Source organism: Acartia tonsa, chromosome 1 (genome assembly GCF_053477335.1).
Source record: "Acartia tonsa isolate MP-2025a chromosome 1, ASM5347733v1, whole genome shotgun sequence".
Classification (NCBI taxonomy): Eukaryota; Metazoa; Arthropoda; class Copepoda; order Calanoida; family Acartiidae; genus Acartia; species Acartia tonsa.
The window spans coordinates 45,278,705-45,305,782 of record NC_137260.1 but is presented as its reverse complement, the minus strand read 5'-3'; the positions used below and the strand labels follow the sequence as shown (position 1 = coordinate 45,305,782).

Below are 27,078 nucleotides of genomic sequence, written 5' to 3'. Positions count from 1 at the left end.
TTGGCTTAATAACTTTAGGGACTTCTATTAAATTTTGATTGGTTGTTACATTACATGTCCAAATGTTTCAAGCACTGATTGTAATTTATCAAATGGGTAATCTGTGTATCATCATTGGTTATGTAAATCAATTTGTTGGCCATTGTCTAATCCCTTTAAATCCCTGGTCAAGATTTAAACATGTTACTTTGTAGTCTCTTAGAATTTAACAAAGCGTTTAATTGCACATAAAAAAAAAATTACCAAGAAAAACTATACTAATAAAATTCAAATATTATAATTAATGTTTTAAAAGACCTTAGAATTCCCTCATTGTATACTCTTTAATTTTGAAACTATGGATTGTAATAATTTGCTATGAATTTTAAAGGCCTGACATAGGATCAGCATGTCTTCTCTGTAATTTACCTGTAAAAGGTTCTTCAGTGCTGAGAGTAACCGTCATCCTATCATCAGCACAAACCAGAGCCACTAAACAAATCAAAATTATTTATCAATCTTCTTTATGAAATAAAAATATTTTTATGTTTTTAAAAATAAATCTTCAATTGAACAAAGTTGAAAATTTTTAATTGCATTTTTAAAAATGTAATAAAGCTAGACATAAATTATTGGATCAAGCCCATCACATGTCTACAATTCTAAAACTTTGTTTATAGACATATTTAAAGAATATTATTAAATAATTGTTAAATTTTTATTTTGCAGAAGGGTTACACGTGAGAAAGTCCAGTGGGTATGGAGCTCTGTAGGGTTAAAATTCCTTTTAGGGGTTTAAGTTTGGGCCTAAGATAATGAATAAATATGTTGACATGTAAAGGGCTCAATCCAAATTTATAATTATTGAACCCACCGAAGTTGAAAATGAATATATAGTAATAATTAGTCTAGAAGCTAAAATCCAATCTAATTACATTAATTAATACAATAATTTGTTGTAAATTTCCAAACTTGCAGAGTATCTGTCTTTTATACGGTCCATTCTGTCCCAATTTTATTTTCTTTGTAAATGCTAAAAATTTGAATATGCCCTTTTCTTCATTTTAGAACTAGCAATTCTTTACCCTCTGCTTTCCTCTTTTTGATCATCTAATGCATGAAAGAACCAAACTTAAAAGTCCAATCTAAATATGCATTCTTATATAAATATCCCATTCAATTATAATTTTACAAATAATGAATATTTGATGAATTTATTATGCAAAAAAAAACATTATTTTTGTTTAAAATTGATATTCTAACTACATACATACATACAAACCTGTATTATGTTCTTGACCACCTCCTTTAAAAAACAAAAATATACAAAATTTTAGATAAAAATTGTTATGAACCAAGTATTAGTTTTTTTTCTAAAGGTTCTTCTTAGTCAGCATTGTACTTAAAGTACTGTCAGTACATAAAAAGTCAATCAAAATATCAGAGTGAAGGATAGGTAAATAAAAATGTCTCCCAAAAATCTAGATAAAAAATACACATAATAGTATAACTCTTAGACTAACTTTTGGAAACCTTTAATTTTGGATAAAAAATATACTCTTCCCTATATCTGTTCGAGGCTCTTTATAGCGCCTTTAAAACAAGGTGATAAATTTCAAAACTTTTGGCCAGATTATTCCGAATGACGTCATAATAGAAAAATCCATTACTCTAATATAACGATATTTAGTAAATTTTGGCCAAAAGTTTGTTAATTAATCTCTCTTTTTATAGGCACTATATCTGCTGGGCTCTCCCTAGGTTCTTTGACCTAACCTAAGATAAGCATAAGAGCATGTTTTTCCAGGGCTAATTTAAAACATTTTCCCTTTACCTATCTTGATATCACTACAAGTTATTGTACAATATATAGAGAAGCATGCGCATGCAAAAGTAAGCACAAGGTTTAGGTACATTATATTTAAAATGGTATTTTCAACGAAAGTTTTATTTGATGCTTAGATTTTATTAAAATAAACTCTACAGCTGTATTATACTAGCCTTTAATCAAAATCTTAAAATTAAAAGGATAATTACAATTTGTAAAAAAAACTAGTCATAAACTTCATAGTTGTAGAATAAAAAAATTCATGAAGTTTTTTTGATTTAATAAGGAAATATCTTACAAATCATTCAAAAATGACCATTTTAAAAACATATACCCAGTAGGACAGAGCCAAAGATTGAAGACTGTTATAGTTTAGGTCACAAGTTGATGTTACACATCAACACTGGGTCTCTACCTTCCCCTCCAGGGACATCACCAGACCCCTCCGGGCGCACTATGGCCTGCACTTGACGCTTCACTCTGGAGCTGTTGGGCAGAGGCTGCCATGTTGGACGGATGACTCCCTCGCTTTCATCTATATTTCAGGTTGTGTCAAGATATTAAAAGTTTTCACTACTAGAAATATTAATTAGTAATTTCAAATCTCGTTACTACCTAAACCTTTCGAGACCTATACCACTTGAACACCACTTAACCTAACCAAATGTTCTAAAATAATTGTACATAAGAAACATTTATTTGAAAAAAATATGTAAGAAAGTATATTATTGTTAGAAAATTTTTTTTATAATTAAATGCCTTTCTTAGTTTTAAAAGATTGTAATTAAATGTTTGCTAAAATATTTTAAAATTCCGAAAAACGTAAAAATTTGTAATAATCATCAATTAATTGTTGAAGCAAATAAGTAGTAAAACCATTAACAAATATAATGCTGGTTGAATTTATTTAAATTGCTAACAATATTGTTTTTTTTTGTTAAAGCTAACATTTAAGATTTTATGGCATTAAAAAAAGTTTCTCAGTTCATTAAATACACATTTTTAAGATATCTAAAATTGAATTTATATTATAAATTCTAAAGATTTATTTGTTATATTCATAGATTTTTAATGAAAAAATTAATCAATCTTTCAATAATAAAATTTTCTCAAAGGTTTTTATTTTTTCTGATTTATCAGTTTTTCTTTTCTAGGAACGAAATTTTTCAGACTAGTAAATATTTAATATTTCAATTTAATTAATTTTAAGGAATTTCATCAACATTTTCTATAATTTCAGTTTACAAAGAACATTTTAGTTCAAATTTACTTATAGTTTTCAAAACTTATTATATTAGAAATCCAAAATATCAAAATCTGTTTATAGTTTTCAAATGTAATGTACAATTATGAAAAATCAAAAATATCAAAATGAATTTATAGAAGGCCTTTGAGTTTTAATAAGTTACCAAATACCTTTCCACGATTTAAAATACTTTTATAAAAAAGGATCACTTTTCTATCATTAATGTGAAAGAATAATAGAAATTAGCCTAAAATAAAAAAGAGTGAAATTAATAATCTAAATTAAACTAGAATTTAAACAAAGGATCTTTAAATTTATCACTTCATAATAAATAGTAATCATACAATACAACAAAATAATTTATTATGGTAGAATATCTTTGTAAATGATATTATAAATTGTCTCTTAATAAAAACCTTAAGTGATATATTCTAAATTAAATATGTGGTTGTAGTAAGTCTGAAATAGCCGACGAGGCTCTTTAGATTGTATAAAGCTTATAAAAATGACGTCATACAATACAAATGTATGACAAATACACAGACTAAATTGCCAATTGCAGGCGAGTATACATTTTTATTGACCAATTATAGGCCAAGATGACGTCACTTTTACTATGAAAAGCTTCGTAGCTGACCTCTGGGAGATTTTAAAATAGAATAATATATATTTTTTGTTGGATTGAAGGAACATTATTATAAAATATTCGGCCTTGAATGGTTGAACCAATTTTGGTGGTGGTGTACCTCCCTTTCTTCTAGGTGGGTGCACCTCCCCTGGCTGAGTTGAGCCGTTCAGCCGGAACATTTAGGTTGTCTTATTAACTCCCCCCCTCCCCCTCTTCCCTCTTTTACAATTTGATTTAAATATCGTCTCCCTTCAAAGTAATTAGTGCAGTGCAGCCACTATATAAACAAGCGTCTATAATTCTTAACTTAATATGTTAGTCATTGTCAAACTTTCTGCATCTGTTATAAAATCTAAATTTAAACTTTTACATATTGTTTCATTATTTAGAACGTTTAGGGCTTTCATTAGAAGGGATAGAGAGGGGTGGAAATAGTTTTCAAGGGTTATTTATCTTGTGAGGGTTGAGGATCCCCGCCCCAAAATTTTTGTAAATCTTCCCTGGATTTATAAAAAGGTCTTCTGTATAGAAGAACCATATCAGTCCAATGGTTAGCAAAATCTTAGGCAACGAAAAGGCAGATATCCTTTTACTTTTATATGAGGATGTGTTTACAAAATTTTTTTTATAAATATTTTTTTTATTGGATGATCTCATCCTTGTTTATTGAAATGAGATTATATTCTGGTAAATTTACTTCTGCATGACTTCAGATGGTTAATTAACAACACAAGATTACAATATTAGTGTGCCTTCAATTCCGCATAGCATCATATCCTAATTTAGCAAATAGACACAAACACAAATAAATAAAAAGTGGTCAAATAATTAGAGTTATGCTAAGGGGTACGGTAAGGTTGTGCTATTAAGATGAACTAGCGACTACGCCCCTAAAAGCCTCTAGGGGAACCTAAGGTGGAAGAGAGAGAAATTACCCCTCCCCCCTTATTTTAATTTGAGTTTTAAAAAGAAAGTTAAAAAATAAAGGGTCATCTTTTATTGGAAGAGTGAATACACCCTCCCCGAAAATAGTTAAGAACCTACCCTGGCACTATAAGAAGCCTAACTTTAAAGAAGAATCATATCGGTTCTGCAAGATGATATCCTTCGGTACAGACAAATAAACTTACTAATAGTGTTGGCTATATAAAAAAATTGCAGAAGTGAATGCACATAATATATTTGTACTACTGAGCACCTCAGACAATCATTCAAAATTTCTCATTTTAATAGCGAAGCTACTCTATAATTCACTCTGACTCTCTCTCCACACTAAAAGATTCCTGACCGACTATTGAGCCTTGTCTCTACGTCCTTTATTCTGTCAGTAATATCTTATTGGTTATTAGATTTTATGGCAGGAAATTTATTTCATATATCCAGTGTGGTGTGGTGGTGGGGGGGGGGGGGGGTACGTTGTCGTACTTTAAAATGCAACATACATTGTCAAAGTATGGTAATAACCTACTTAATGTGTGATTGTCATCCTAATAATTGTAATTATGACTCCGGAAAATTAAATGATTACAACATGTCAATCAAAACTTCTGACCAATTTTAGTTTTTCTAATTTATGATATTGTCAAGTGTCCTAATTTCATACATAAATTAGACTTATAATTTAGTGCATTGTATTAAGGTTAGGTATACTTTCTAGTTTAAGATAGGTTAATCTAAGGGTTTGGGTACATAAATAATGGACAAATTAAAAAACAACCAATTGATTCTGCAGTTTTAAGTATCTTAAGTTGCATTATAAGATTATTATGTAAAATAACATAATTTTTCCATAGTAAAAAGAAATACTTTTTCCTCCTTATGCTTAAAGTCATGGAATAAGAAACTCTAGTTTTTCTCTATTGACAAATCAAATTATAATCAGTCTACATAAATTTAGAAATTGAACAATCAAGTGAAATAAATAAACCTTGTACATAATTATATAAGAATATAAGATGGCTTGGGGTGTTTTTTATTTCACATTTTTTATCCAAACAAATTTAGAATTTATTACATATATGACATCAAATTTGGCCAATTGACCGACATCATTATAAACTTATCAAATTGAAAGCCCCCCCCCCTTCCCACTCTATCTATAATATAATTGAATTATTTTGTATCTAAGGCGTGAATTTAGAAAAGTTCTTACATAAATGATTTTATTTTTAAAGAAGGCGTCTTAACTTTTTTGCTTTTTATTTAGAATAGCTAGCCGGTGCTTTTAGTACGTAGTAGATGTAAAATTTTCCATAGAATTCAGATATGAAATCGTTTTTTTTGTAGACCTCTTATTTTGAAGTAATTTAAGTTTTAAAAAAAATAATTAAGTCGGTTTTAAGGTACTAAAACGCAACAAAATAAAAGAAGAAAATTGCCAGTATGAACAAAAATAGTAAGATCTTTAATTTGACACCTTAATTTTTAAATTCTGTTGAGTAGTTATTGAAAAAATATATTTTTTTAACCTCATTTTAATCAAAACTTTAAACCTAAATATTTTCTCTCACAGGCATAAAAAATATGTGTTTATATATGACTTTAGAATACGAAAAATATTACGAATCCATTCTAAGCAAAATTGAAAAAGTTTTATTAAATTATAATAAAAAATATAAGTTTATTTTTAGAATCATAATTTTCGGCTTTAAAGGGTTGACTTGAACAAAACCTGAACAAAAAAACCTAACAAATGTACATACACTGTAACAGATATTTTTTAAACACAAGAAACAATAATGCATTTTTAACTGCATTTTTTTGAAGTTTATTAACAGATTAAAGCATATTTGTTCATAATTTTTTATTCTTTACATGTTATGTAAGTATCACTATTTTTATTGTAGTATCTATTGTATATATTGTATGAACATTATCCTTTTTTTTGTCAATTCTATTGGTTAAGTTTTGAGTTGAAGCTTCTTGATTTGTCAATTTTAGAAATTTTTGATTGGCTAGTTTAATAGTTACAACAGTTGCCTGTAAAAATATAATATTTTAGGCCATTTTTATATTTTTAAGTTTTTACTTTTTTTCAATTTCGCTTAGAATGGATTCGTAATATTTTTCTGATTCTAAAGGTATATATGAACCCATATTTTTTATGTCTGTGTGAGAAAATATTTAAGTTTAAAGTTTTTATTAAACCAAGGTTAAAAAAATATATTATTTTAATAATTACTCAACAGAACTTAAAAAGTAAGGTGTCAAATTAAAGATCTTACTATTTTTGTTCATACTGACAATTTTCTTCTTTTATTTTGTTGCGTTTTAGTACCTTAAAACCGACTTAATTATTTTTTAAAAAAACTTTTAAAAATCTACTACGTACTAAAAGCACCGGCTTGCTATTCTAAATAAAAAGCAAAAAAGTTAAGACGCCTTCTTTGGATAAATTTATCTCTTTTGCTCATTTTGAAATAAAAGTAAATTAAAGAATTAATCTTTAACATAAATTTTCTCAAAATTCACGTGCAAGAAAGGTTCTATAATAAATTAATTTGATAAAATTACCTGTTGTATTAAATCTAAAATCTAAAGTAATTTATTAGTACAAAAAAAGTCTTTAATATTTACAATGTTTGAGTATAGAAGAGTCTTTTGTCATGACAAGAAACAGAAACTGTCGTGTTTATATATGTATTGTGTATAGAAAATTGTCTTGGTGTCTTGTTGTGTGATATTTGTGTAGCAAATAATTGTAATAAAATCAAAATAATTTATCAATTTAAACTTTTTAAAGTCTATCAACAAAAATATTCAAAACAGAAATTTTTTTTGAACATTTTGAATTTATTACAAAAATTTTGTGTTTAAGTCATTTTTATAATTTGACATTGAATTAAAAAGATAAAATTCTATTTGTTAAATAAAAAATATGCCTTGTATTAGATATTATTAAACTTTTAAATTTTTAGTGAAAATATGCACAGCATGCCTTGCTGTAATTAAATGCAAAAAAATAAGATGATAATATGCAATAAATATACAGCAGAACAAAAACAATTATAGAACAGACACAAAAGATTTAAAGAAAAAAATTGCTGAACCACAAATTTAATTTCTAAAATCTTTGAATCCTTTAAGGCTAAGTGAAATAAGGTTTTCAAAAGCCCTGCAATTTCCAAGAATAGGGGATTTTCCTTATTTTTAAACCTTTCTATGTTGGACAAAATTGGTTTTCCTCTTCTGCATAGATTTACATATAAAGAATGTGCAATTTTATGTCAAAATTTAATAATAAAAAATCAATACTTACAATCAAGACAGGGTGATCGTTGATAATAATTTGCTCCTTTCCTGTCTGTAACAGCCTAAAATTAATTTGTAATTTGTTTTTTTAGTAATTTCACTTACCACAAGTTGACCACACCAATTTTTAGAAAAGAAAATCCCATGCTTATTTTAAAATTGGTTAGGTTAACTATTAGCTAGGGGAGCCTCGCATAAACTTATTTCTTAAAACAAGGTTGAATTTCTGGAATAAGGATAGGGTTGTACAAGGAATTAAGCTAAATTTTTTATAAGGCATCCGAAATGACCCAATTGGAGGAGACCTTTTTCGTCTGCTAGCAAATAGCAGACGACTTATATTTCTGAATCTATTAGCTGATTTCAAAGACCCAATAAAAAATCGGAATAGGGTTACTAAATAAATAGCTCATGTTACGATCATGCCAATTCTTTTACTTTAATGTTCTTGGAAGGGTTGAACAAATCTTCCAAAAACTAAATGAAAACCTATCCTAAATCATAAATGTATAAGATTATTCCTTTAAAGAACCCAATCAGTTAAGCAGCTATCGAGATACTGCCTCTTTTATTTAAGGATTTGGTTAGCAGCTTAAAGTGCCTATAAAAATGACGTCATACTTACCTACCATTGGTCAATCAAAATGTATACTGCCTAACATTGGTCAATTGTATTGTATGACGTATTTTTTATAGGCACTATAAGCTGCTTCGAAATCTTTATATTATTTGAAGTTACCTCAGGACCAGCAGAGATATTGTCATCACCAGAAAGTCTACAGATACCAGAGGTTGGGAAGAAAGTGTAGCTACGGCACACAAAAGCTGAAGTTTGGTCACATTGATCTCCACACTAAAATATAGGTTAGGGGTGAAACAACTAGTATAGTAAGATTTTTTGTTGGAGCAATATCTCGGAAAAGGTTTTTCTGTTGGTTGTTTTATAAATGTCCTGGGGTTGTTTTAAACTATTTCCCGAAGCGAAGCAACAGGTATCATATATAGCAAAGCTACTATATAACTAACCACAATTATGCTTAAAAGTTAAAATTTTAAAAATATTTACCACTGCACCAATAAACTCAATCCTTCCGTTAGTTTTTTTTTATCATTTTAAAGAAATAATAATTCTACAGGTTTACATTTTTACGGAATTTTCTGTGGCTTGGACCACCTACGGCCAAAAAAATTAAATAAAAAATCATCTTAAAAATTTGAGAAAGCAATAAAATGCCATAAATAACTGCCGACTCAAAACCAAAAAAAGAATAATGGTCGGAGATTGTGGTTAATATATAATTGTGTGATGTAGTCAACCATAATACTTCTGCACAGCAGATAACAGGGTTGTCTATTCAGGTAGACATGTTGGGAGCTCTTTATAGTGCAGTGCCTATAACTTATGACTTCATACAGTACAAATGACCAATGATAGGCCAATACATAGGTTTATGCCAGTATGGCGTTAATTTTAATAGGCACTATAAAAAGCTTCTTCAGGTTGCCCTGGTGAACTATTGGGCTTTTGTTATATCAACAAAGGCCCGAAGATTATTTATTCTACATGGCTGATATGTTATCGAAATATTGTTCCATATTTGGTCGAATTCTAAGCGTCACTATTCATTTTAGAATTATCTGTTCGACCCTAAGTTCTAAGTGGCTTTTAAAATGGAATGTATGTTGGACTCACCGCCTATAGTTTTATTCTTTTTAAAATGAAAATAAATATTTTGTTAGGGGAGGTATTTTTATAGAATTTATTTTTAGAGGATTTAGGTACTCTTCCCCTCAAAAAGATTTATTTGAACTTCCGGAGACCTATGAAAAATATTACTTTAAAAAGAGTGCTATATCGGTTCAGACTCCAGACAAAAGACATTTCATTCTATGTAACCCTTTCTTAATAATGACACCTGTTCTATGTTGATTTAATAAAAGCATTCGATTTTTAAAGAGAAACTATGATCTACCTCATTAGAAAACCTTGGTCTGATATTTCATTTATTAAAACCAAAAAATAAGTCTTATTAGTTCAGTCACCTTCTTTATTATGGAAATAGATAAAGAAGTGAAATGGGCTATTAATATTATTTTGGTTATTGAATGGTAGATTGTACAATGGCTGAAGATATTAATATAATAAAATTTTAAAAGTCCATGAGGGGCCACTAGACTACAACCAACGAAAATATTGAAAAATTTAGAAGGAGGTTAAATGTGAAGTATAATACATGTAAAGGGACATTCAAGTGAGAAAATGAGTAGAAATGATAAAAGGGATGTGATCATGCAACTCTTGGAACTTTTTGTACGGTAGGATATTTACCCCCTACTAACTCGCCCTTGCCTGAAATCAAGAGTAGATTGAACACTCCATCATAAATATATTTGTCAAAAAATTAAGAATATTTTTTTAGATTAAAGACAGCAAACTCAGATTCATTATTAGGATCTTCTTTATTAAATTAATGTATATTTTTAAAAATTACTTAAATCCTTTCATGCCCACGAAAACATTTTTTTCTTCTTATTCCTTGGCAAAGTTTTTACTTTATTGTTTTTGTTTAAATTTAGTGAAAATAATGATATCTTTCATGAAATATTTTCAATAAGATTATGATAGATAAGCCTTTCATCAACTCTAAAAAAAAATGTTCTAAATTTTTTTAAAAAATTGTTGGAGTCATAATTTAAAAGCAGGGACGTGTGAAAGGGAAGTGTAAAGGTTCCCATCCCCTAATGATCAATATCTGTGCACGCACCTAATAGAATTTCACATGATTTTCAGCAATTTTATTAAACGAAAAAATATCTGTATCAACTTTGAGATATAAGAATCTAGGATAATGTTTACATTTAATACTTTTTTTGTAACATATTAATAATTTTAGGCCTTTACAATTAGAGTAAGTAAACATTAAAGTTTTTTTAAGAGTATATCCAACCCCCAACCTTTCACCCCCCCCCCCCCGTTCCAGAGATAAGTTAGAAACAACGAAAATTCATCAGCGCCGAGTTCTAGCTGTTCCACTTGAATGAAAAATAAATAGCTGGAAATTTTGAACCAAATTTTAGCTTTTTGTTTGTTTATTTATTAAGGAAATATTCTTATTATTTGTTCTTTTTCTTATTTCAGTCGTCTTTAGAGTTTATTGTTTTGCTTCATAAAGTTTGTAAATGTAAATTTTTATAGTTTTTTTAAAATGATTTTTGGCTAGAGCACTAAAATTTAAACTAGACATTGAAATATTCTGCCGATTTTTAATTTTGTACTTAATGTAAAATCTAGAGTATTTGAAAACTAACAAATAGGCCCATTAAAAGATTATGATAATATTGTAATAAGCCTAAATATTGAGTTATAGAAGATTGATTTCATTTTTTAGGCTTAAAATAGAAATATTTATAATAAAACAAAGTAGAACAATATCTGTCTGTCCGTCCATCTGGATGGTCTCTCAAACCACTGGATCCATTAGTCTCTGCTATCCAGGGAATATCCCTACTAGTGATAATTAAATTTTTAAAAATTTTTCTCGAGGGTGTAAAAACAATGCCCATACCCCTTTCCCCTGTTTGACAGTGTTATTATTAAAATGGCGATTACCTGTTTAGCAGATTTAGCGGAGACTTGAATATCTGCAAATCCAATATCTTGATTTGCGTATTCCTCGTAATCACATTTCCGGGGATTTTTATCCCTAAATTAATTAGATGATTAAAAAATAAGATTTACTCGTTCATAAATAAGTTTTCATTAAATTCAAAATTTTTAGTACACTTTTCTTATTAAAGGGTTCAAGTCTGTCTGCATATCTGCCTCTATAATTTGCCTTTTCTCTATTATAAATCTTAATATTTTTGCTTTTATTTTGAAGAAATTAAGGCAACTTTTATGAAAGTGCATTGTTGAGTACAGAAACAACCTCCCCCATATTTTAAAATATAAGGGAAAGATAGGTTAAGTGCAGGGTTAGGGTATTCTTGTTAGCATCCCCACCTTAAGGGGTTAGAAAAACTTCCCCCTTCTTCAATACATTTTAAAAATAAACGAATGAGGGAGGGGTTCAGTGTTCAATGGGCACTTTGAGGAAAATTATTAATAATGAACAATTTAGCTTACCTCGCACATTGGTTTTCCAGGTATACTAAATCTTCAGTGGTGGCTCTGTAGGAAGCTGGCTGACTACGCCGGGATTCACTAAAAAGAAAATAATTTTTCATTTCTTATATTAAATTTCTAGCTGAATGGAGATAGCATAATAAGCTCTTTAATTAAGAGAGAGATAAAAAAAGACACAAAAAAATATTATAAAATAACTGAAAAAAAAGTTTAAATCACAAAACCTTTGATCTTTTGAATTTACTCTATCACATAAAGTAGTAAGGTATTTCGTGTATGAATTTAATAAAGATCATTAATAAACATTTTTATTAAAAATGTAACATTATATAATTTTTAATAAAGGTGTTATATCATACTTAAGTACAAAACAGTGTTGTTAAATGACAACAATTTGATAGTTATACTAACTATGAATTTTTTAATAATTCATATAAAGCTACAGAGATATTGGGATATGTTAATGGAATATAGAATCCCCCCCCATCACTCCCTACAAAAACAATTCGTTGCCTCTATAAATTCTGGGAGATTAAATGTTTGTGGACCAAATTATCTTCAGTTGATCTATCCCTTCCATTCTGAATAAGTAGACAGATGATTAGTTTCCGTTTAGATTAAATCATCAATTGGTTAATTTTACATAATAATTTTTTAAAAACTGGAACATTTTTGTCCAGTGTAGGTTAGCTTTCTATAAATTAGTCAATAAGTCAATTTAGTCAATAGATTTAATTCATATTGATGTATAACCCAGACAACTCACGGTTGGACCCTCAGATGTCAAAACTTTATTTTAGTGTTTGGCCAAAATGACTTTGCAATTGTATCTGTAAGTACGTCTAATAACACCCTTTGCTATTTTTAAAATCCTAGAAAATTTTTTTTGCAAGAAAATTGCATAAATTCGCAACCTTTTTTAGAACCACTACATAACTCGAGTTTTAAAACTTTTTATATAAAATCCTTTTTACAAAAAATATCAATAATTACTTAAAATTAAACCTGAAAGAAAAAAAATCTCATTACATGTGTTAATTTGCATGTTTTAGGTCTTTTTTTGAGGAAAGTATAACTTCCACATTTTTGACAATAATTATATTTTTTTAACATTTCAAAGTAAAATATAATAAAACTTAAACGATTTTTCTTGAATTATCAGTTGAAAATTTCATCAAACATGCAATTTAAGTGATGAAAATTTAATAAAATCATTTTTTGAATGTTTAGAATTACCAATTTTCTACATTTAAAACAAAATGTTAACAAAATTTAAAAACATTTTAACATATAACTTCAAAAATCAATAACATTTTATAAAAAGATGTTTCAAAAAATAAATCATTAAAAGGTATTAAAATGCATTTCAAATTACTTAAAATTAAAACGAGAACATCTTTTTACACTGTATTCAGTGTAATAGAGTTTAAATGACATGATTAGTGAATGAAATATTTCCTAAACTCATTAAGCCTTTTTGTGACTATATTAAAAATAATTTATTTTGTTTCATATTGTTTTTTTATTCAAATATTTGACAAAATTTTCCCTACGTAAATAAAATAAAGTCAGTTTTTTACTGTTTCCAGGTTTTTCTTTATAATTATAACAATTAAATATAATATAAATCTTCATTATCTTTTATTTGAATTATCATACATATTAAAATGTAAAGTATAAGCTAGAATAGCACTTTTTTTAACGAATATTTTAATGACATTATATCAAAATAATTCCTCTTAAATATCACACAACATATGATTGGGAAGTATAGCCATTTCTTGGAGGTATAATATTTACAAAAATACCATTAATTCTATTTTTATCAGAAGTTAAAAAAATTGAACAATTCTAAAACAATGGTTGGCTGTCTAGATATTGAGTAGACTAAGACTACGGCTCTGTTCTATTGAAATAACGTTGCAAAAAGAGGGGTTCTGAAAGTAATCTACCTAATTATTTTTAAAGAACCAACAAGTACTGTCAATATCTTTTTTCTTGTAATCTAGCAGACAATCAAATCATAACACAATTTTCATGATAAAATATTCAGGTTTCTACTTCACATTTTAAAAAATATACTGATCAATAAAATGTTCAAAATTTTACTTTGTACTAATTGAAAAAATATGTTGTAATTCTTATTTTAAAGTTACATTTTAATCCCTGACAAAATCATAGACGACTTTTAAAGGCATCTTATCTAAACTTTTTGAAGAAAAACTTAAAAACGTTAATTAAGTATTAAAACTATTTTCTTCGATTTTTCTGAAGTTATTATCGCATTCTATGGGTTTTTTATTATCATTTACTTATATCGAAAGTGCCAAACATTGTACCCTAACTTATTCATTTAATAAAAAACCAAGCGTGAACTATATGGCCCCGGTCTCGGGGACATTATTCGTCTGATAGCATATTGCTTTCTGCTCTTTTGTAGCGGCTTGACTGTATTTTATTTTCGATGCTATTGGCTGATATTCAAAGGCCCAATTGAAAGTCGGCAAAGGGTTCATGGAGTGGGAAAATCTAGTTATTTAACCCCTCCCCCCTCCATTGTTTTACTCTTATATTTAGTCAAGACAACCCTTTTGGAACCTTCTTCATGTTTTAAAAACTTCCCGTTCTCTCAACCTACTGACAAATCAGTATTGATTAGCTTCGCTGATAAAAATTGAATTAATTTTTTTAAGTGATCCAATTCACTCGCAGTCAACCATAAAAATTTTGATTTGAACTGAATTAAAAAGCTTTTAGCAAACATTTCAATTATTATTTTGCATTATATAATATTATATCAAAAAGAGGTGGATTCTTAAAAACAGCATCGGAGAATCAACTTAAAGAAGCCTGACTATCAAAACAATTTTTGGCCATTTTTTTTTTATATTTAAAAATGTGTTAAAAGTTATAGAAGAGTAATTACCATACAAATGTGAAGATGCTTAAAAGATTAGAAGATTTTGTTTACTAAAATATATAAAAAGTAGTGCGGTTCTCAAAATCCTGTTTTTAAGAAGCCGCCTCAGGACTTTATCATTGCTATGACTTTAATATTGTCATACTAGGCATGCACAGTTGTCTATAAAACAGATTATTTGGTCAAAAATCGTAGGTCCAATAAAAACTTAATTTCTAAATATTATTGCATTGTAATTATGTGTATAGTTTATATAAAAAAGCACTATCGGGTCAGCCTCTTATTTCATCTAATGTACAATGTCATACTTTTATAAGCTTGGCAACTTTATAATTAAAATTTGTATCCCTTTAACATTCCTTTATAGCCTCTTTTTTCAAGTTCTATCATTTTTGTTTTTTAAATTGATTAAATCATTAAATCTTGAATACCCCCCCCCCCCTCCCCCCACTTTAAATCCACTTAAATTCCCTACCTCCAGAAAATTATTATTTGGAAATCTATGGCACATATATTTTTATTATATACCATTGTGCTTGAAGCAGAATGACATATAATTTATTTATCCAAAAGCCTGAAAAAAAAGGTTTAAAACTTGCAAAACAACTCTCATTCATTTTTAAATATGAAATATTCAATAAAATTTCAACAATTTCCGCACATTCAAGAATTAAATAAATTCCACAAAAATCTTATTTCAATTTTTAAATAAAAACAAAATTGCTAAAGGCTTATTAGTGAAACATGATTCAGGCTTTTAAGCTTTTAATAATTGAGAAAAACAAGAATAATTTTGTCCACGTTAAGATATACACATGTCGTGGCGTTTACAGGGGGGGGGGAAGGGGGTAAGCCGTGAAGGGTTGGAAAATTAAAAGAGAAAGTTCGTCCCAATTTCTTTCTTTATGGGGGGGTGTTGACATAATTAGTCGACCTCTGAAAGTCTTCAGTAAACAGAGCTCTAGCCACGTTCCTCTAAAAATGACATCCTTAAGGATAATAACAAAAGTAGACATAGAATAGCTGTGCTCCAAATTATATCTACATGTAATTTAATTTAAATAAACACTATTAAAAGCTATGACAAAGTATATTAATTATTGAATCAAAATTAAACCATGGAAATGAAGAATTTAAAATAAGGTTACTCAATTTTCTTTAAATTTTTCTTTATTTTTTACTCTATAATGATTAATAAACTTAAATTGGCTTTTGTTTCACAATATTTTCAATCTTTTCAGAGGATATCCTTTTTTAAATTATGCGAAACAGTAAAAATGTGTAAATTTTTTTTTTTAATGGGAGCATTTATTAATAAAAAGCGCTAAAAAGATAAACTTATAGATAGAAAAAAACATAAATTTTGGTAAATTATTTCCTATTAATTACCAATGAAGGCAAGAAACTTTGATTTTTTTGCTTATACATATATTAGAATTAGCTAATTTTGTAATTATTTTTTTGCAGTTTTGTTATGACGCGTTTCTTTGATTTTCCTGTGAGATAAAAGTAAAACTGTATAACCATGAATAAAAATATCTTTAGATCAAAAGATAAACTTCCATTGTTTAGTATTGTCAATATCTTTTCTTTCTCTCTCTCTTTATCTTTTTCTCTTTTCTTTCTCTCTCTATCTCACTCTTTTACTAACTCTCTCTCTGTCTGTCTCTCTCTTTTTCTCCTTTATCTCTTTCCTTTCTTTCTCTTTTTAAAAGCGAAGCTTTTCTATAATTAGGGTCGGTCCGTCCGTACGTCCGTCCGTCCGTCTGTAACGGATAGCTTTTTTCGTTAATTTAGGCATGTTAGAATTGTCCTAACGATTTAAAATTTTGCATGGTGATTCCTTTAGTAGTTAGGTACGATTTAGAAAGCGTAGCAACTCTATAATCACTACCAAAATGTCCGTACGTCCATTTTAAACATGTTGATTTTTTTACTTTTTTAACAACAAATTTTTATGTGATCTAATCATCCGATTGATCTGATTTTTGGTATATTGATTCCTGGGACAACAAAGTATGATGTTGTAAGCGAAGCAACTCTATAATCAAGTCCTAAAAATGTAAGTATGTCCATAAATATTATCCTGTATAAAGCAGTTTTTCAACAAATTTGCATAAAATTTTGCTTCAACTCTTATACATTTATATTCTGATTATTTAGTTCTGACACTATATTAGTGTTAATGTCCGTTTGTCCTACCGTTTCAGTGCTTCGCTTTTATGGATGTTGTCATCCTTGTTCTACTTTCTTTATCTCTCTCTCTGTCTTTCTCTTTTCCTCCTTACTCTTTTATCTACACGTATTCTATACTTAAATTATTTTTCTTCACTTACCTAGAAAGTTTACACTGTCTAGTTGTATACCCATATCCTATACTTCTACACTAGAACTATGTTTCTACACTTACCTAGATAGTTTACACTGTCTAGTTGTATACACATATTCTATATTTCTACACCAGAATTATGTTTCTACACTTACCTAGATAGTTTACACTGTCTAGTTGTATACACATATTCTATACTTCTACACTAGAATTGTGTTTCTACACTTACCTAGATAGTTTACACTGTCTAGTTTATACACATATTCTATACTTCTATACACTAGAATTATGTTTCTACACTTACTTAGATAGTTTACACTGTCTAGTTGTATACACATATTCTATACTTCTACACTTGAATTATGTTTCTACACTTACTTAGATAGTTTACACTGTCTAGTTGTATACAAATATTCTATACTTCTACACTAGAATTGTGTTTCTACACTTACCTAGATAGTTTACACTGTCTAGTTGTATACACATATTCTATACTTCTACACTAGAATTATGTTTCTACACTTACTTAGATAGTTTACACTGTCTAGTTGTATACACATATTCTATACTTCTAAACTGGTATTATATTTCTACACTTACCTAGATAGTTTACACTGTCTAGTTTATACACATATTCTATATTTCTACACTAGAATTATGTTTCTACACTTACCTAGATAGTTTACACTGTCTAGTTGTATACACATATTCTATATTTCTACACCAGAATTATGTTTCTACACTTACCTAGATAGTTTACACTGTCTAGTTGTATACACATATTCTATATTTCTACACCAGAATTATGTTTCTACACTTACCTTGATAGTTTACACTGTCTTGTTGTATACACATATTCTATACTTCTACACTAGAATTGTGTTTCTACACTTACCTAGACTAGTTTACACTGTCTAGTTGTATATACATATTCTATACTTCTACACTAGAATTATGTTTCTACACTTACCTAGATAGTTTACACTGTCTAGTTGTATACACATATTCTATACTTCTACACTAGAATTATGTTTCTACACTTACCTAGATAGTTTACACTGTCTAGTTGTATACACATATTTTATATTTCTACACCAGAATTATGTTTCTACACTTACCTTGATAGTTTACACTGTCTAGTTGTATACACATATTCTATACTTCTACACTAGAATTGTGTTTCTACACTTACCTAGATAGTTTACACTGTCTAGTTGTATACACATATTCTATACTTCTACACTAGAATTATGTTTCTACACTTACCTAGATAGTTTACACTGTCTAGTTGTATACACATATTCTGCACTTCTGCACTGGAATTCTGTTTCTAGCAGACACAATTCTTGACATCTTTTTCTAGATGCGATATTGCCGACAATCCTGTAGTAAAATAAATTTGATGAATTATTTAGGAAAATAAACAAAAAAGTACTTAATTGACGAATAAGACAAAAGTATAGATATCTAACGAAAGATAGATATTTAGAAAGAGACACAGATTGTGATTTCAACGAATATAGAGGTAGAGAGATATTTAGAAATAGAGAGACAGCCAGGAGATAGATATATAAAACATAAAGAGATTGTCAAAGATATAAATGGCGATATTGAGTCAGAGATATCAACGAATAAAAAGAGAGGTATAAAAATAAAATGAATAGAAATAGAATTAGAACAAGGATGACCAACATCCATAAAAGCGAAGCTCTTGGACGGCAATACTAACGAACATTTATACTTGAAGTGTGTCAGAACTGAATAATCATTACATAAATGTATAAATGCCGAATTTTAATTAAATTTGTTGAAAAACTGCAAAAATACAGGATAATGTTTAAGGACATACTTACGTTTTTAGGACTTGATTATAGAGATGCTTTGCTTATAACAATGTACTTTGTTGTCTTAGGAATCAGTAAATCAATACAATCGGACGATTTTATCACATACAAATTTGTTGTGCTACGCTTTCTAAATCGTACCTAACTACTACAGGAATAACCATGCAAAGTTTGAAATCGATAGGACAATTCTAACATGCCTAAATTAACGAAAAGAGCTATCCGTTACAGACGCACGGACAGACGGACCGACCCTAATTATAGAAAAGCTTCGCTTTTAGAAAGGAGAAAGATATAGAGACAGTCAGAGATATTAACGAATCGATAGAGAGGTAGAGAGATGTAAAAACCAGATAGGGATATCCACAAGGATAGATAGAGAAAGGGAGAGATAGGGATAGAAAGATGGCTAGATAGAGAGAGGTAGAGAGAGAGAGAGAGAGTCAAAGGTATCAAAGTGATAAATAAATCAACGAACACATCTACAGGTAGAGAGACAGTGACAAAGATATCAACGAATATATAGAGAGGTAGAGAGACAGTGACAAAGATATTAACGAACACATAGACAGGTAGAGAGACAGTGACAAAGATATCAACGAACACATAGACAGGTAGAGAGACAGTGACAAAGATATCAACGAATAGATAGAGGTAGAGAGACAGCGACAAAGATATCAACGAATAGATAGAGGTAGAGAGACAGTGACAGAGACACCAATGAACACATAGAGAGGAAGAGAGACAGTGTCAGATATATCAACGAATAGATACAGAGATAAAGAGACAGTGTCAGATATATCAACTAATAGATAGAGAGATAAAGAGACACTCAGAGATATAAACAAGGAGTTAGATAGATAAGTAGGCAGTCAGAGATGTCAACGAATAGTGAAGAGGTAGGAAGAAGACGGCCAAAGACATTCACGAAAACATAGGGAGGGAGATTGTCAGAGATAATATCGAATATCAATGAATTTAAGGAAATAGAAGCATTTTGGTTATGTGTTCTTCATTTCATAAAGTAGACCGACTTAAACCATTGAAATGAAAGAGAATCATGCCAGCTTGACCAAGCTAGAAAATTTAAGGAATTTAAGTAATTGTTGAATATTATTAGTACCTGTCATCATATCCCTCAAGTTCATATCCCGGAACTCTCTCATAGATCCATGCCTTCTCACAAGCTGGAGCCTGCAGACAAACCTTCTCAAAATAATTGGCTCGGCTCTTCGCAGGGATCAACAGTTCTCTGTAGCAAATTTCAGTTTAATGTATGCTTTTAATTTTGTAACATATGTATGTATATATAAACAAGGATGACAACATCCATAAAAGCGAAGCACTGAAACGGTAGGACAAACGGACATTAACACTTGTACAGTGTTAGAACTTATCATAATATAAATTTATAAGAGTCAAAGCAAAATTGTAAGTAAATTTGTTGAAAAACTGCTTGATACAGTAAAATTTTTATGAACATACTTACATTTTTAGGACTTGATTATAGAGTTGCTTCGCTTAATACATTATACTTTGTTGTCCCAGGAATCAATATACCAAAAATCAGATCAATCCGATGATTAGATCACATAAAAATTTGTTGTTAAAAAAGTAAAAAAATCAACATGTTTAAAATGGACGTACGGACATTTTGGTAATAATTATAGAGTTGCTACGCTTTCTAAATCGTACCTAATTACTAAAGGAATCCCCATGCAAAATTTGAAATCGATAGGACAATTCTAACATGCCTAAATTAACGGAAAAAGCTATCCGTTACGGACGTACGGACGGACGGACGGACGTACGGACGGACCAATCCTAATTATAGAAAAGCTTCGCTTTTAAAAATGACTTTAAATGTCGTATAATTTTTTGTTGCTTTCCTTTAGAGTGCAAATTGAGCATTAAACTCATGTCCTCATTAATTAAAAATAAGGGTGGTTTTTTTCCTATGTCTAACCAATGCCCCCATAAACATGCGGGAACCGCCAATTTTTTTTATGACAGCAGTTTTATTGGATATTTGGCTAATACAATTCCAATTGTGCACAGTACACACTATTTAAATAATGGGTCTAACGTGAAATGTACAAATAATTGTTAAAGGGTTTTAGCTGCTGAAGCATAAAAACAAAATAGCAATTCCAATGATAATGTTTTGACTTGCAAAAATTTGCTTAATTTGCAAAAAAAATGCAGTCAAACATTATAATAAAATCGTAGGGAGACAAAGTGTCCCAAAAATCAGCCATGTGACGTCATAAAAATAAGTGAAATGAGAGGAAAAGTAACAAAGAAAACCCATAAAAAAGTGATGGATAGTCCCTTATTTTTATGATTTTTTGAGACTCTTTGTCCCCCTACTCCAATTTTATACTATTAGGGGGACAAAGTAATAATTCAATAAATCCAGCATAAATGGTTAAGCCTGCCTGTTATCTTCAGTGTTTGTTTCAATCTTGAAGCATGCTCCTTTGTCATAGTCCAACAGAAAGGCGGGACAGTCTGGGCTGGCGCGACATCTAAAATAATAGATATAAATTGGAGGCATACTCTCTAAATCATCCAATAGGTGTAACAAACAGTTAGAGAAAAACCCAGCCATATTGTATTGGTTGAAACCGTGCACTGATTTTTGTCGGCATAAATTCCTTTTGTAATTTTGACGAACTTTGAAATCAAATGGAACACTTTCTTGTTATTTTTAGAAATTTTATTCTTTTACAAATAAGTGTAAAGTGATTTGCAAGAAATAATCTTTTTTTGCAACTTCGTTCAAAACATTTAATAAATAAAGTGGTTGAATTTTTGTCTGTCCGCTATTTTATGTCACTAAAGATCTCTAAAGGGGTTAGATTGTAATTTTATGTCAGCATCATAAAATACTAAGTAGTAATAACAACTTTTCCAAGGATTATGTTTGGTTTGTATTAAAATAGTAGTGTCAAAACTTTCCAACTAGCCACGACTTATCCTCTTTAAAAATTTTAAAAAGGAGGAATTGTCATTTCTGGGTCAGGTTTAAACTTCCAAAAATTTTTTTTAGAATCTTAAATTTTAAAAGGTTTATTTCCCTGAGAATAAAATGCGGCTGACGCGCAGATGCCGAGCTTTAGAACGTTAATAAAACCTTTCACAACGACTTTAACTGTAAATATACCTAATATACTCGTAAAAATCAATAAAATTGAATTGAATAATTAAAAATGTAAATATTTAAATTCAGTGAATCATTACATTAATGTGAGAAAAAGTTCTTTCAATAAAAGCTTATGTTAGAAATACTCAATAAACAAATATAAAATGAAATAATACGTTCAAATGTATTTTTTTGCTTATCTAAGTTAGTTTAGGTTAAGTAAGGGTCAAGCATAGCGAATAAGGTCCCGACGGTAACAAGAGAAACACATTTTTAAATACAAATATACGGAAAAACGAAAATTGTGGAATTTTTAATTTTCATTTTATACATTCCCTTCGACATAAGTCGTTTATAAGATATTTTGGGACATGCACATCAGGCATAAATCTAATTTTTATCCTCACCCCTGAAAAGAAACAGAGATTTTAGGGATAAAAATGGACTAAAATTTATATTCATAACCAATGATAATACACAAAATTATACTGTTGTAGATTAAAAATTTGTATTTTGAGTTGTGATACTACGTACTTGTTTTGAACCAACCAATCAAAATCAAATAAAAGTTCCCAAAGTTTTTGAGCTTATAAATAAGATAACGTGGAGACAAAACTTTGGGTACCACTGTGTTTTAAAGTCCAATGTCCCCTTCCTCCCTAGAAAGAAAGCAGTGAAGATTTCTCTAATACTACGAAGTTCTTAACCCCCTAGTGAGCCAAGAACAACTTCCACAGTTGGGTTCATGGTTGGTTCTCGGTGAATTGGGAGCCTTGAGCGCATTGATCATACATCATCAAAATTATTTCTATAAAGATCTTCAATAATATAATTTTCAAAATGAAGAAATAAATTTAAATGAAGACATTTTCTGAAAATTTGTACTTTTATGATTTAATGATATTTATATTATTTTTGTCCCAAGTGAAAATCGAGTCATAAGGGTGTTGCTTCAAAAGGCCTGGACTTTTTGAGTGTAGGTCTTATGTCATATTACGTCTCATGAGTGTAGGTCTTATGTAACATTAGGTCTTATGAATGTAGGACTTATAATAATTAGGTAAATGAGTGTAGGTATATGAGCGTAGGTCTTATGAGTGTAGGTCTTATGAAGCAACACCGTCATAAGAATTTATTATTAATAACATACATTTTCCATAATTCAAGAAAAAGGAGAGGAGAAAATAGTCCAACATGAACTGTTTTAAAAAGCATCAGCCACAGTAGCTGCGCTACTAGCGTTGGTTTTCAAGAATTACAACATTATCATTACTTATTAGATCCATTCATGTATCTAACCCAGAACAACTTCCAGAGAAAATTTGGTCTGAAATTGGTTGGACGTGCTTTCATATTAGTCATGCTACTTCCACCAGTAAATCATTTTATACATCAACAAAACAACTAATTTCTGTTTTCAAAGAAATAGCTAGTTATGTAAATTTTAATATTAATATTGAACAATGATCATTATTTGCGAAGCTTTTTAAAATAGTGATTATGAGAATAGATTAAATCTTCCTATTAAATTGAAACCCTATAGTAATATAGATTCAAAAGTCCCATTATAAAGTGATTTTCTAAATATAGCTAAACTTAATTATAAATTTAAAGATTAAGTTTCTTATAACAAGAATTATCTCAACGCCTTTAATAATATTTGAAGAAGTTACATGGTCTCCCCAGGGGGCCGGGATAAAATAAACAAATAAACCAAAAATACATTTATTTACACACTAAACTGATAAAGAAAATTAATTAGTAAATTTTTGATAAATTTTGTTAAGGTGAAATTAACCTTTTGGTTTAAATTTTATTTAAAAAAGAATAAGTTTCATTTTAATTTAATTTAAAAATATTGTACCACCAATTTCAATTTTTTTTATATTTTTTATTTTTGGGGGGGAGATTTTTTTTAGGAGTGGTTTCTTTTGGAATGGTAAAAGTACCCTACCCCCTATATAGTTAACAACCTTCTCTGGACCTATGAGAAGCTTAACTGTAAAGGAGAACCTTCTCTTTACACACAGAGACATTTTACAAAAGAAAAGATCTTTCATAAGTTTGTAAGCATTTAAAATCTGTGGACAATAAATAGAATTCATCTCTTTCTAAATCAAAGTGTGTAAACTTTTATCTAAAAAGTACTGCTATTTAATCTAATTGCTAATATTTATTTTCGAGTTATTGTAAAAACACCACTGCAAAAAAACTGTTGCCATACTATTAAGTCGTGGTCGTTCACAATCAATGTCTCGTAAAATAGGTCTAATTATTACTCATAATAATAATAATTACACTCATACTCATTATTAGGCAGAGCAGCTATTATATAATATGATTTCCGCACGTTTTTTAGCTTGAGCAACCGTCCGCAGAGATCTAAAGGGATAAGACAAATGTCTGATAAATGGATGTACATCCCTTATGATGATACACAAAACTTCCCCTTCTGTAGATTACAATTAGTTGTTGAAAAGTTTGGACACTCAACTAAATGATCCAACCAATCAGAAATAAATAAAAGTCTCCAAGGTTGTTGAGCCAACGAATAAGAAAACGTTATTATAAGAATTTGGGGTCTGAATGTGCACTTCCTCCCTGAACCGTCCGTCATATATAGAATATAGCCAATATGTAAGAATTTACTTATTTATAGGAAGTTGAAAAGTTTGGACACTGCTAGTTTAAACCAATCAACCAAGATTATTGTTACTATACTCTGTCGAACATACAGACACACACTAGAGTAGGTACTCTAAAAAATACCAATTTTCACTTTTTTATGTTTTGGTCATCATTGATGTTTTATGTTCCAAAAAAGTGACGGTTTAATTAATAATTTGTTGAAACTTGGTGGGAATGAAAAAAATTGGTCTTCTTCCCGTTTCTTCAAGAACATGGACAATTTTTCAGTGATTTTCATCAATTTGATTAATACAACGTTTTGTTTTTTTGACCTTACACACTTGTCATATTCAAGACATCCAATGTACAAAAAACGTTTCAAATCTTAATATTTCGATAACTACTAAACCTATTGGGTTCTCCATAGCAGGGAAGCTTCATATAGGTCTAAGGATAGTTTTAGGATTTATTTTATTTTTAAATAAGGGTTTGGGCTTTTTTTCTGCCCTTCCCTCTATCCCTTCGAATAAAAAAGCCCTAAATGCATTTAAAATATATTATAATCTGTGCTTAGCTTATACCTTTCTTTTAAAAATGTTAATAAAGCTAAAAAATACGTTTATTAGTCTAAATCTTTTTGAAAGGGAAGTCATTTGGTCTGTTTTATCTCTAAAAATTATCCATCAAAAACCAGCCTTAGGTTTTATTTCAATGGTCAGCATAATTTTTTAGGCAATAAAGTAGACAAGGATTTACCTATCCATATATAGAATCTCTTGCAAATTCTATTACATAAAGTAGTAAGCGTTTTTTGTCTGTCCCGAAGGATCTCGCTAACTGCTGAACCGATATTTTTCTCCTTTGCAGTGAAGCTTCTTATAGGTCCTTTGAAGATTTAAAACTATTTTTGGAAAGGGTGTCTACACCTAAAAATATTTTTTACTCTTTTTAAACTCAAATCTAAAATGGGATGAGGTCGGCTTTTCCCCTCCTTCCTTAAGTGCCCCTTAAAGGCTTCTAGTATTATAATAAAAGTAGAACTGGTTAAACCAAATTCAAGTGATCTATATTACACGTCGAAACCAATTTTGCTCTACTTTTCAGGGAATATATTTACTGGTCCGGTGATGGTTTTAGGCTATTTCTTGGATTGTCCTTCCAATTATTAAGGTTTGATATAATATTATAAAAGATAAATTCCTTCCTTTATAAATTAACAGAAAAGTATAGTTATGATTAAACTAAACCTTAGTTACAACCCTTTCTCCTCACTAAAATTTATCAGCTACCAAAGGCTAAATGTTTACATTAAATTTAGCGGGTTATTTTATTTGTACATTGCCCTATCCATGTTTTCAAAAAAGGAAACATTTTTGCAATATGAGAATTTATTAAATTGTTGCAGAGTTAAAGAAGAGCTGCCCTAATAAAAAATCTAAGTAAATGATAGTTATAATAGCTTCTTCCTTCCATTGTTATCAGTTTAATTGAATTTAATTTTTCCTCACCCGTAGCCAAGTTATTTATTTAATTATATGCTTTAAAACATATGAATGAAAATTAAAGATTGAAATCAGAGTAAATTGTGGCTAATCAATATTTTTTTTCAGAGACACTTTTAAAGAATAAAACCTACCTCCCAGTTTTTTTTATTATATTTGATATACAAATTTAGGATTTTTTTGCCGTTAGGGTAAAGCGTCCCTAAATATTAAGAATCTTTAGTATACATGATAATGATTCCTATAAGTAAAGCTTTAGATGGCTTAATTATTTTTTTTATTAGAATACTGTATTTAAATCTAATTAATTAATTAAAACTTAATTTCTTAACCGGCCATATGTTTTTGTTGATATGGATGAATTAATGGGAAAATTCAAAGTTAAAAAAAATGTATTAATTAATTAAATATATAATCATGTAAATGATGACCACTAAAACTAGGTAGGGCACCCAAACCCATGGGAAATAATAATTCTGTGGTCGTCAATTTGTCATAATTCAAACAGCCTAGGTTAAAAATCAAGTAAGACCTTAAATTTCTTGAATTACTATTTTATAGTATTTGTGGTTATGCCCCTACCATCTAAGGGCTTTGTATATGTATGGGCAAAACATGACTATAAAAATAGTTTAAAACCATCCCGTGACCA

The 27,078-nt window shown here is 29.2% G+C and overlaps 1 protein-coding gene across 1 annotated transcript in view; it reads right to left on the bottom strand.

The window, feature by feature from the left end:
• The window catches only part of LOC145327698 (uncharacterized), a 45,432-nt gene that overhangs the window by 9,189 nt on the left and 9,165 nt on the right, over positions 1-27,078 (bottom strand). The window contains exons 4-12 of the mRNA XM_080171257.1: positions 21,590-21,679; positions 20,275-20,403; positions 18,574-18,690; positions 12,059-12,136; positions 11,543-11,636; positions 8,672-8,785; positions 7,940-7,994; positions 2,223-2,342; positions 409-471 (exon numbers count right to left, since the gene is read on the bottom strand). Coding sequence (XP_080027383.1) covers positions 409-471; positions 2,223-2,342; positions 7,940-7,994; positions 8,672-8,785; positions 11,543-11,636; positions 12,059-12,136; positions 18,574-18,690; positions 20,275-20,403; positions 21,590-21,679 — 860 coding nt within the window. The remainder of the gene's footprint in view (positions 1-408; positions 472-2,222; positions 2,343-7,939; positions 7,995-8,671; positions 8,786-11,542; positions 11,637-12,058; positions 12,137-18,573; positions 18,691-20,274; positions 20,404-21,589; positions 21,680-27,078) is intronic.